This window comes from Panthera onca, chromosome A3, assembly GCF_046562875.1.
Source record: "Panthera onca isolate mPanOnc1 chromosome A3, mPanOnc1 haplotype 2, whole genome shotgun sequence".
Taxonomy (NCBI): Eukaryota; Metazoa; Chordata; class Mammalia; order Carnivora; family Felidae; genus Panthera; species Panthera onca.
The window spans coordinates 109,953,019-109,964,003 of NC_138341.1; the positions used below are offsets into that span (position 1 = coordinate 109,953,019).

Here is a 10,985-nt window from a genome sequence, read left to right on the forward strand (position 1 = left end):
TCGCCCTTGAAGCAAGGTCACTCAAAGTGACTGTTGGGTTACAGGCCCCCAGAGGCACTAAGCTCCCGACCCACCCTTGATAATGTACCTGTATGGGCTGCCTTCCCTTCCAGTACTTCCTGGAATCACCTCCCATGTAAGCAACTTGTAACTAATCCTCTAATCCTCGTCTCAGGCTCTGCTTCTCAGAGATCCACACCAACCTGCCACATTTTGGTACAGAAAACAAGTACTACCACCCGAAGGAGGCACGTAAGGCGACAGGGGTGATATGGGGCACAAGAGGTGGAGACCTCCCAAGATGCTTCTTGGAGGCATCTTTGATCATGAAAGCTCAGATACCCAGCTCAGTGCCAAAGAGACACGTACTCATAAGAGCAAATATACATTATCCAAACTTACAGAAACGAAGAATGAAATCACACAATCAGTGCTTTTAATTCAAAACAAGAAAGACAACTTCATCCTGGCTAGACTTCTTGCACCCATCTGATGGTATCTTCTCTCCCTGAAAACAAAGGAAACCTAGCATTATCTTGAAGTTGCCTGGTGGGCAAGGGATGGGCCCAAAGAGAGCTACAGAATCCCCCTGCTGAATGAACGACAGACACATTTGTGAACTGTGGTGGGGCTGGACACTGAGCAGGTCCTCACTGACAAAATCCTTGTTGATAATGTTTCCTAAGTGAGTGCAAATACAGCAACCAGCTCCCCCACCCTGGGAGTCTCAGGTTCCTTTTGCATTGTGAGGACTATGGGTTTGGAAGGAGAAAGTGGGCTGAGTTCCACTCCTCATGCTCCAACACTAGCAACTGGTGGACTGTTTTGGGGGCTGGCTGCCGGGGATGAGAGAAACTGGGGTCAAGGACAGGTGAGACTGGTCCACTATGCAGTCTAAATGAGTCACATGGCAGCTCCAGGCACAGGATGTTCTGGGATTCCTCCTCACCACCCTTTGCCCAGCCCTCTTTTCTGCCAGCTTGTCCCGTCCACTTGTCCTGGATGTGGTAGCACAGCAGAGCTGGGAGCAGGCTGGGAAGGAGGCCAATGCCAAGATTCACCTGGCTGTGTGTCCATCCATCCTTGTCCTCCCTCCCTGCCCCTCAGGAAGCCCCATCCCAGTGAGGGGTCAGCGGGGCCAGGAAGCACTGAGTTCCTTCTCCAGACCCTGGACAAACTGGTCATTGAGGAAGAGCAGTTGACCATGGGGCAGGAAGCGGGCAAGGATGCCCTCGATGCGATCAGCCCTAAGCAAGAGGTTGGTGCTGGGGGTAAGCAGCCGGAGGTGATCCAGAAGGAGGCGTGCCAGCAGCCGGAGTGTGCTCTCAGCCAGCAGCAGGTTCTCATGGGCATCCAGCACCAGGGCGAAGCCTAATGAGAGCACACCCAGCCACACCACTGTCCGAGGCTCCTGGAAAGGGTCCCCTGCGGCCAGGCGGAAGGCCCCATGTGGGGCCTCATGCAGGGGCACTGGCTCATCTGAGGACTGAAGCTGCAGGTCCACGGAGGTCCGGCCAGATGCCTGCTGCTGAAGCTGGCACATGGATTCCACCTGCCTGGGAAGAGTGGGTGAGTCACTGATTTCTGTCATCCTCATGACCACCCCTAAAACTGAGAGGTGCTATTAACTCCATATCTCAGATATAGAAACTTAGCCCCAGAGAGACTAAGTGACCTGCCCAGGACCACAGAGCAGGAAGCATGAGCCATGACAGGAATCCAGGCTCCCATCTCCAGGCCCTGAACCATTTCACTCCATGTGTTCAAGAGAAGGCAGGTTTTGAACACAGCTCCTTGAGCCAGGAAAGGGCACCAGGGGAAAAAGATCCTGCCACCACTAGCTTCACAGAGGCTTCCTTAACATAAAGAAACGCAAGCCATGAGAAATGAAGAAATGCAACTGGCCTGTCCAACCTCTCCACCACCATCCTGCAACCCTTTCCAAATAAAAAAGAAAGACCGTCCACTTGGCCATTCAGGTTTTTGAAATCACTCTCTGATCCCTCCTGAATCACTTTCTAATTTGGGCCATGCACAGGCTGGTTTTAAAGGCATTTAATTTTCTGTGCTACAGGAGGGGGGTGGAGGCCCAGAGGAACAAGGGGATGGCAAGAGGCTAACACAGGGCTGCCCATTCGAGAATGCTAATCCCCGGACACAAAAGGCAGAGAGGTCAAGAGATTCTGGCACTGGCTGGCTCCATCTGGGTCTCGGATGGGAAGGTCCAAGGCCAGCCACTACATCTGGAACAGTATTTCCCACACACTGCTCTTTCAGTGGCTTTCAGGAGGCTCTGGGCTCAGCATTCCCATGTATGACATTCTCACTCCTCCTTAGGGATTCATAAAACCTACAGGCATACTAATGGCCCTAAGAAGTCCTGCACTGCAAAGCATGTTCCAGGATCTGCCTGCCCACACCCAAATCCCAGCTCTGCCATGTTCTAGTTACATAACCTTGGGCAGGTTAAGTTCCTTAAAGTCTCTGTACCTCAGTTTATTCACCTGTAAGGTAGGGATAACAACTGTATCTATCTCAATAAACGGTTACAAGGATTAATGAGTTCATATACATGAAATGCTCAGAACATAAACTCTTAGCACATATGTACAGGCTCAATAAATGCTAACTATAATAGTTAACGATGATGACCGTACTGTTATTATTTCTTTAACCCCTTTTCACATACACTTGTGAACAACTGTGGACAGCTCATGGAAACACTACTCTAAAACTCTGTCTCTGCTTTAGTCTGATTCTCTGTGCCCCGCAGAAAACCTATCATTATCAGGCATGTGTTCAGTGAAGGCCCATATGTTACCTGGCCACAGCCAAAATCTGCTCCTTTCGAAGGAGCCTGTCCCTCTCAGCACCATGTGGCCGTGGGTCATCAGGTGAATTCTCGGCACCAAAGACGCAGGAGTAGAGCACTCGGCAAAGGCCTGTGTCCTGGGCCTGCGGAGCCCGCAAGTTGTGGATGAGGAAGGCGTGGACCATAGCTCCAGGGCAGGCACTACAGGGAAGCCAGAGACCTCAGTGAGATGGGTGTTAAAGTCACAGGGCAGCCACAAGGCAGCATGTCCAGAGGCTGCTGTGGCTGGTCAATGGTGCTCCTCAGCCACCCAAGACACATTCCCCGCCTCGCCATAATGGTGTCTGGTCAGCAGCACTTCTGCCCACAACAAAGTCAATGGTGAAGAAATCTCAATTGCTTCTCTGCCTTTTGGCTAAGGTCAAGTGAAGAAATCTCAGACAACCCCAAACCTACAAAACTACAAAACAAATGGCCAGGAATCTTCAAAAAGTGTCATGAGAGTCAACAGAAGCTGGGGAGCACTGCTCCAGACTGAAAAAGACTAAAGAGACAAGGCCAGCTGAACGCTGCCTGTGTGTGGGATGTGTGTGGGGGATCCCCGGCCAAGAAAAGGGTAGTTTCAACTTACAGAACTAGTAGGGCAACTGGAAACATTCTAGATAATAGTCTTGACCAATGTTACCTAATTTTGAATGTGGGAGAATGTTCTCGTTTTTAGAAAATACACACTGACATACCTCTAAACATTGAGCTAAAATGGCATCGTATCTGCAGCTAACTTAATTATCAAAGGGTATGAGATAGCTCTTTATAAGAAACTCTTGAAATTTTCTGTAAGTTTCAGATTACTTAAAAATAAAGACTACTAAGTAATGATACTAATAATAAGGGTGTCTGGCTGGTTCAGTGGCCAGCCAGGGATGGAAAGGCAGCGGGTACACAGTAAACAAATATCTGTTATCTGTAATTAAGGGTAAATAGATCGTCAGTTTAGACTGGTCAAGCAAGAAGGTTCGCGAAGGCGCTCTGAGAGCGGGAGCCAGCTGACCTGGCGCTGACCTCCGGTGACCCTCCAGCGGCAAGAAGAGCGCGTCATCAGCCTCCGCCACCGCGTCCCCCCTGCCCACAAATGGTAGCGACAAAAACTCTCACGTCACTGCCTCGCGCAACCCTGTGGCGCAGGGCATTTGGGGGGTTGTAGTTTCTTGCTCCAGTCAGACAGACCTAAGCCAGACACCCCGCCCTGAGTGTGCTGTTCCTGAGCCCCGGGGCCGCTGTCCTCCAGGCGTCGTACTCACCCTTCCTTCCCTGACTGCGGACTTCTGCTAACAGGCCGCAGGACCCGGCAGTGGGAGAGTAATGGCGGCTGCGAAGCCCCTGGGCGCTTGCGCACGCCGGTCGCGAGAGCGCGCACGAGGTGACGCGCGCAAGGTGGGCGGGGCCCGCGCGCCCGGAGTGCTGCGCCGGGAGTGGGGAGGGGCGGTGTTCTGACACCCTGGCCCCCAGCGAGGGCAGCTTTTGCCCTCCGATCAAAGACCCCTTGCTTCGAGCTCCCAGCAAGGCCCATGCCCATTATTTCCAGACGGGGTATGAGTGTTCGTACTCGGAGCCCCTGGACCAGCCGAGCCCCAGGCCACAGCCCCCGTCGACCGCGAGAGGGCGCAGCGACCCGGCATGTGAACCTTCCGGAAAAGGCTGGGCGGCCGCGTAGTTGCGAGCAGGAGGGGTTCGGACGCCGAGGTCCCTGCGAACCTTCTGAGGCTCGTGGGGCCTAAAGGTGCGGGGCTTGTTCTCAAACTGGCCATTATGCGTGGGAGTCAGTGGGGTGCCTGTTAAAATGCAGGTTCCTGGGCTTTACTTTTGGAAATTGTGACTTCAGGACAAAGATGCATATTTAGGCATTTCTTCAGGGAGGGTTTAGGGTTGTGGGTTCCTGAGGTGGGTTAAGGCCAGGGTTCGGTTTCGAGTAGAATGATTCAAATTTATCCCTGCCCCCCCCCCCCATCCCCCTAGCCCACCCCTGTCACAAGTTTGTGTTCCTGGCAGGTGAGTCACTTCGTTGGACCCCAATGAAGGGTTTAGTAGGCTGACCAGTTTTTCCTTTGGTACTTCCACCTGTAATAAGTTGACCCCTCTTTGAGGGAGGCTGTCAAAGGTATAGTGAAGAGATTTATTCTTTCAACCTAAAAGGGGCCTGGCAGGCCATCTGCCTCCAGCCCCAATTAGAGACTCAGCCCAGAGGTGTTTGCGACCCGGCAAGGTCTATCCTGAGCCTCACTGCCTACCCTGGACATCCCCACACATGCATGTACACTTTTGCCTATTAGCAAGTGAACCACTTAAGCTTCCCAGTGTTCTGTTCCTCAGAGCTTCCACACTGGCTGTTCCCTCAGCCTGGAATGCCCTTTCCTCCCCCGCTTTTTCCCCTTCAAAATGTGCTCAGACCAAAACTTAGGGGAAACTTTCTTGCCTGGACTGCCCGTTAGCATTCAGCTGCTTTGCACCCATTGCTGAGGGTCTGCCTGTGGTGGTGATGTCTCCCATGGGGTATACACAGGCCATGGCACACATGTTCCCTCCCCAGGGCCATGCACAAAGTAGGCCTGGAGCCGACAAGAACACACTCCTTGGTGACTGAAGAAATGAAGAGCCGGGCAGCCAAGGTGGGGACCCTGGAGCCAGGACCCTCCAAGGGCAAGGCATGCATTGGCTACAGGACCTGGGCAGGGCAGCATTGAAGGAAGGCTACAGGAAATGGGCAGGGTCTGACTAGGGCATAGGGGCATTTTGAACACATGTACAACATATATTTGTAGATGGAGGGGCAGGCCCAGAGACCGTGTGAGAACTCAGTCACAAGACTGGGGTCATGTTGGCTCAGTTCCTGGTTGCTGGTCCCTATCACGCTCAGCCAGGACCCATGTCTGCCAGCTGATTACAGCAGAGACCTGGCCAAGGGCTGTGGTTGCTTGGGGCCACCTGGCATCTGGAATACAGTATTCCAGCCTCTGTCCGTTCCTTTTTTAAAAAATTATTTTTAAATTTATTTTTTTTTTCTTTTTAGAAAGCCCAAATGGGGGAGAGGGGCAGAGGGAGAAAGAGAATCCTAAGCAGGCTCCACACACTCAGCATGGAGCCCAATGTGGGGCTTAATCCCACGACCCTGGGATCCTGACCTGAGCTGAAATCAAGAGTCGGACACTCAACCGACTGAGCCACCCAGGCGTCCCTCTGTCCATTCCTTAGGCATTGAGTCCACTCCCAAGTCCCAGGCCACTGAGGGGCTGGCCTCGCGAGGTATGTAAAGGAGACAGCGGTGAAAATCTAGCCTGAGCCACTACTATGCAGGGCTTTGGAGGACCCAGATGGAGGTAGTGTCTTGACAAGTAGCAGAGCAGACTCAGGTGCCATGCCTGACTCTTTGCAGCCTTCAGCCAGCCTGTGATTTCCAGGTCTAAAGCCATGAGCTGAGGACAGTGAGGCAGGAAGGAGCCTGGGTCCCCCAAGATGCTGCAGAGCCTTCTTGCTGAGTGAGGAGCACACACATTTATTTTGTTAAACAGCTGTGTGGGGTTGCCGTTACATACAGTCTAATTCATGCCTAATTGAGGCAACGTGAGGTGGTCAGGGTGTTGCCTGGCTTATAGTAGGCACTTGGTAAATCAATGCATGTTGACAACCCTTAATACAGAGGCAAGATAGGAGAAGGTGTCAGAGAGGTGTTGGTCAGCACTGGAAAGCAAGTGGGGTGTTCTGGTCTGATGGGAGGCAGAGGGACGGACAGGCTGACCTTCCAGTGCCTCTTGGAATTATAAGACCGGTCCTCACGACAGAATGGAACAGTCTGAGTGCGGTGGAAGCAACATGCGTTGCATGTTCATGTGTGTGTGAGCCTTTCATAGTGGTTACCCTACAGGTTGCAGCTGGGCCAGGCATACAATAGGTGCAGATGTGGGTTTGTGGGATATGGAGAGTGTGTGTGTGTGTGTGTGTGTGTGTGTGTGTGTGTGTGTGTAAGAGAGAGAGAAACTGAAGAGAGAAGGAAGGAAAGTAAAATAAAGCACTACACAAAAACTAGAGGAGATTGAATGAGGAAGGTGGCTGGATTTAGGGCCTGGCCCACCTGTCTGGAAGTGGCTCAGGATCACACCTTCCTATCATTCCCCCTCCGCTCCCTCTGGCTGTGTGCAGAGGTGCCTATCACCCCACTCCCCAGTGGTCTTCTCAGTGGTCCTCTGAACTGGGGTGGGGGGTTGCCTGTACCCTCTTACATTGGGCCCCTTCCCTACACTCCCATCCTCCACTGCTCCCTACCCATGTCAGGGTGAGGCCTACCCCATGGTGGCAGGCAGCCTGGTGCCTGCCTTTTCCAATGCCCCTTGGTGCCTAACACTGTGATGTGTGCACGGTGACTGATACTGATTCAACTTGGAAAGCAGTTTCCGTTCCGCACCTACCCAAGCCGTAGCAGTGTCCTGATCACCGGTGGGCAGCCTGGCTTGGGAAGCTCTGCTGCTTCTCCCAGATGTTAGAACCAACCCCCAGGTCCTGCTTACACATCTCCAGGGACAGGGAACTCACTCCCTGGGGACAGCCCCATTAGTTTTTGACAGCTGGGAACCCATATTGAAGGTCTTTACAGACCCTGAGTCCTCAGGCCAGACTAGTTGAGCCACCACCTACTTCTGGATGTGAGGAGGGCAATTGGGTAGAATCTGCCAGCCCCAGGCAGTGGATTTTCTGAATGACTCCCTGATAAGGATGTCTAGCCATTTCTCAAAGAGTAGAATAGCAAACTAAGCAGAAGAAGGGATCTGCTTTTTTGAGAATCCAGGCAGGCTGAGATTAAGTGGATAAGGCTGCTGTAGAATAAAGGGGACCAAATTCAGGCCAGCCTTGTTCTTCCATCCCCCTCCACCTCCCTGAGTCATCTCACAGATGGCATTGTCCTGTGCGGGCAGCTTTCCACCAGCCACACAGATGGCTTCCTCCTCTGTCTCCACCACATCCCCTTCCACAGCTTCCTAACTGCTACCTGGACTGGTGCAGTAGACCACCAGCCTACATACAGCATTTGGGCTTTTCTCCTACAACCCTGGGGCTTGCCCATGTGCAGAAAAGGGACAAAACCCTCAGCCTGGACCCCTTTCTTCTAATTGTTTTCAGGCTCATCCTTTTTACCTGTCTGTTCTTTAATCCTCACACCGGCCCTAAGTAGTAACAGCCATAGCCAACTCTTGTATGGCACTCGCTGTAGACAGGTTCTGTTCTGAGTGCTTTACATACACTAACTCATTTGATCCAACCCGCAATCCTTTGAAGGAGGGCATTTACAATCCCCATTTTACAGATGAGGAAATTAAGGCACAGTGAACTCAAGTAACTTTCCTGAGGTTACATGCTAAGGGAGATGTGCATGTCCGTAGATTTCAGCCTGCCCCTCCCCCCACCTTGTGTGTCCCCCTTCCTCCCTGTCCCCTCACAGTGGCCCCAGGGGCTGACTCAGCCCCTGCTCCAAATTTCAGAAGACCATAAGCCTCCTCCAACTCCAGCCCTGCATACCTTCTACAACCCAACCCTGGGAGCTCCATCCCACCCTCAGGGAGCCCCAGGCCCCGTGGAAGTAGTCTTGGCTGGGCTCCAGGAGGAAGAGGCCATGTGTGATTCGTCCTTTCAAACAGCCGCGCTTCCTGCAGGGCTGACAGCCAGAAGGCCCCACGAGGCGGCTGGGACCCGGCCACGTGAGGCTTCCTCCCCTGGGCTGCCTCAGGCCCCGCTGACTCAGAGCCTGGCAGCCCTCCCAGGGGCGTGTGCTGGTGCAGCTGGGTGGGGCGGAGGCTGCCTAGCGGCACAGGGCTGGCACCCACACCAATTCCTGTGTGGGCTGGGCAGGAATGCTTCTTACCTTCTGTCCCGTAACCAACTGTCTTCTTTGAACAATCGGCTGTGAACAAGTCCACGTCCTCCAGCGTTCTCTCAAGGCATGGCTTTCCTGGCTGCAGAACAGCAACTTCCCCGTCATTACTCAACTTCCCTCTCCTGATTGTTTCCAGATTCCATGAGACCGTGGACCTCCTTGTCTAAACATCCCTCCTTTCTGTACGAACAGTTTCATTGCCTCTGGAAAGTGGGCGCCTACGTGTTCGATTCCAGATATGAAGACTTTTTAGAAACCCCAAGTTTTCTAGATGGCTGTAAGCTGTCGTCAATGGATGGGCTCAAGCCAATGACATACAGCCAACTGACTCTGAGGAGTCACTTTAACTTTTTAGAGAATCTTACTTGAGGAAGAAATTAAGACCAATATTTCAATGTAGGAGAGTCAGAAAACAGGCTGGGCTTATAATGCTTGAGCCTTGCTGCTGCCACACAACAACGTGTAGGTTCAGCACTTAACAGAGCTCTTTGCTATGTACAATGGTCACGTTTTCTGGTTAAGAGAGAGAAATTAAAATTTACCAATTGTGATGAGCATACGGGGCAGCAGAATTCTCACTCTGCTGGTAGAAAACGCTAAAGCTGAGCAAACACACTATGACCCGGCATTTCCACTCCTGGGTATATTGCCGGTACCATTTGAAATCACCTCAAATAATCCATCAAGGGCAGAATGAAAATGTTCTATACCTGATTGTGATGGTGATTACACACTGTATGCATTTGTCAAAACTCACAGAATCGTACACTCAAATGGGTGGATTTGATATATATAAATTATATCTTCACTTTTATTTTATATATTCTTTAAGTAGGCTTCATGCCCAGCACAGAGCCCAATGTGGGGCTTGAACTCACGACCCTGAGATCAAGACCTAAGCTGAGATCAAGAGTCAGATGCTTAACTAAGCCACCCAGGCACCCCTGTATCTTAATTTTTTAATGTAAAAACCAGAAGAAAAAAATTTAGAATGAATAAGTCAATATAGGAGTATAGTCACACAGTGGAATACTATTCAGCAATGAACAGGAACAAACCGCTGCTAAAGGAAACATAAATGAATCTCAAAGTCATGCTGAGTGAAGGAAGCCAGACGTAAGGGTATGAACTGTATGATTTCATGTATATGAAGCTCAAGACAGGAGAAATGAATCTACCTGACAGAGGTCAGAATAGTGGGGACCCCTGGGATGCAGGCACTGGGAGGAAGCAAGAGAGAGCCTCATGGAATTCTAGAAAAGTCATTTATCTTGAGCTGTGTAATGGTTCCTCGGGTCTGTGTTCTCTGCTTAAGATGTGTGCCCTTGATGAGATGTTGATTATTCTTCAATTTAAAAAGAAAACATTTTTTAAAATTGTTTTTGCAAGTGACCCAGTGAGCGATTCAGCTGGTGTCCACACCCCACTAGTGCCCACTGACTTGGTCAGCTTGGCACAGGCCAGCTTCCCACCTGTGCCTGGCCCTATGATGCTCTTTAACTACCCTGGCCCGGGCAAAACAACCTTCAAAACTGGCCAGCAGCCCAGGATTTTAAACTGCTTCCTTGCCTGATCTGTGTCCCTTCATGAGCATCCAGGAAAGAAGTTACCGCTTCTCTTGCTAGGGGGAGGAGAGATTGCCCCATCCCCTGAACTCCAGGGATAGATGGGGTCCTGGCCCGAGTTGGAGAGGCAAACCTCTGGCATTCCCTCTCCTAGACTCAGGCCCACCCCCATCAAGGTATATGTGAGCACCAGGACCTTCTCTGGGGGAAGTTTTGTTTCCTAGCTTGACCAAGGCCCTCTCCCTGACTCCTCCTCCTCTTCCCCTGCAAAATGAGCTATATACCTACCTGGTAAGCTTAGGAGACAACGTATAAGTGTCTGGAACAGTGTGAATGCCCCATGACCACAACTATGGCTCCGATGATGGGATATGAGGAGGACAGATGTAGTCTCAGATGTCAGCACCTGGCACACAGCCTATGTGTTTACACTCAACACCCATGGCTCTCTCCTCCCACGTGGCCTGACCGTGACCCATGGGGTGGAAAGAGGACACTCAGAGTAGAAACCAGGCAACCTAGCCCCACCCACTTGGCTTTTCTGGGACCAAGGCAGGAGGTGAGAAGTGGGAGAGTCCTAGGCAGCTGGAATGCCTGCTCTGCTTGTATCTGCTGTGTGACTTGGAGGCAACCACATGCCCTCTCTGAGCATCCAGCAGCCTTCCTCCTCTATAAACCAGGAAGGAGG

At 51.7% G+C, this 10,985-nt stretch overlaps 1 protein-coding gene across 3 annotated transcripts; it reads right to left on the minus strand.

Annotated features, from left to right (window-relative positions):
• Positions 1-419: 419 nt before the first annotated feature.
• On the minus strand, positions 420-8,982 carry AP5S1 (adaptor related protein complex 5 subunit sigma 1). Of its 3 annotated transcripts, none has more exons than XM_060613370.3 (3): positions 8,721-8,982; positions 2,822-3,013; positions 420-1,556 (listed from the first exon to the last, which is right to left on the minus strand). In XM_060613370.3, exons 2-3 carry the CDS (start codon positions 2,995-2,997, stop codon positions 1,130-1,132), a joined length of 603 nt encoding a protein of 200 aa, XP_060469353.1. In that variant the 5' UTR covers positions 2,998-3,013; positions 8,721-8,982; the 3' UTR covers positions 420-1,129. The 3 variants fall into 3 exon arrangements, with proteins under 3 accessions (XP_060469353.1, XP_060469346.1, XP_060469359.1); XM_060613363.2 differs by lacking the exon at positions 8,721-8,982 and adding an exon at positions 4,114-4,242; XM_060613376.3 differs by lacking the exon at positions 8,721-8,982 and adding an exon at positions 3,864-4,073.
• Positions 8,983-10,985: the final 2,003 nt, after the last annotated feature.

Excerpts from the sequence above, each read along its gene's own strand:
- AP5S1 (XM_060613370.3), bottom strand. The coding sequence starts at position 2,997 with ATGGTCCACGCCTTCCTCATCCACAACTTGCGGGCTCCGCAGGCCCAG. Across the intron at positions 1,557-2,821 it reads CAGATTTTGGCTGTGGCCAG|GCAGGTGGAATCCATGTGCC; the intron begins GTAACATATGGG and ends CACTCTTCCCAG.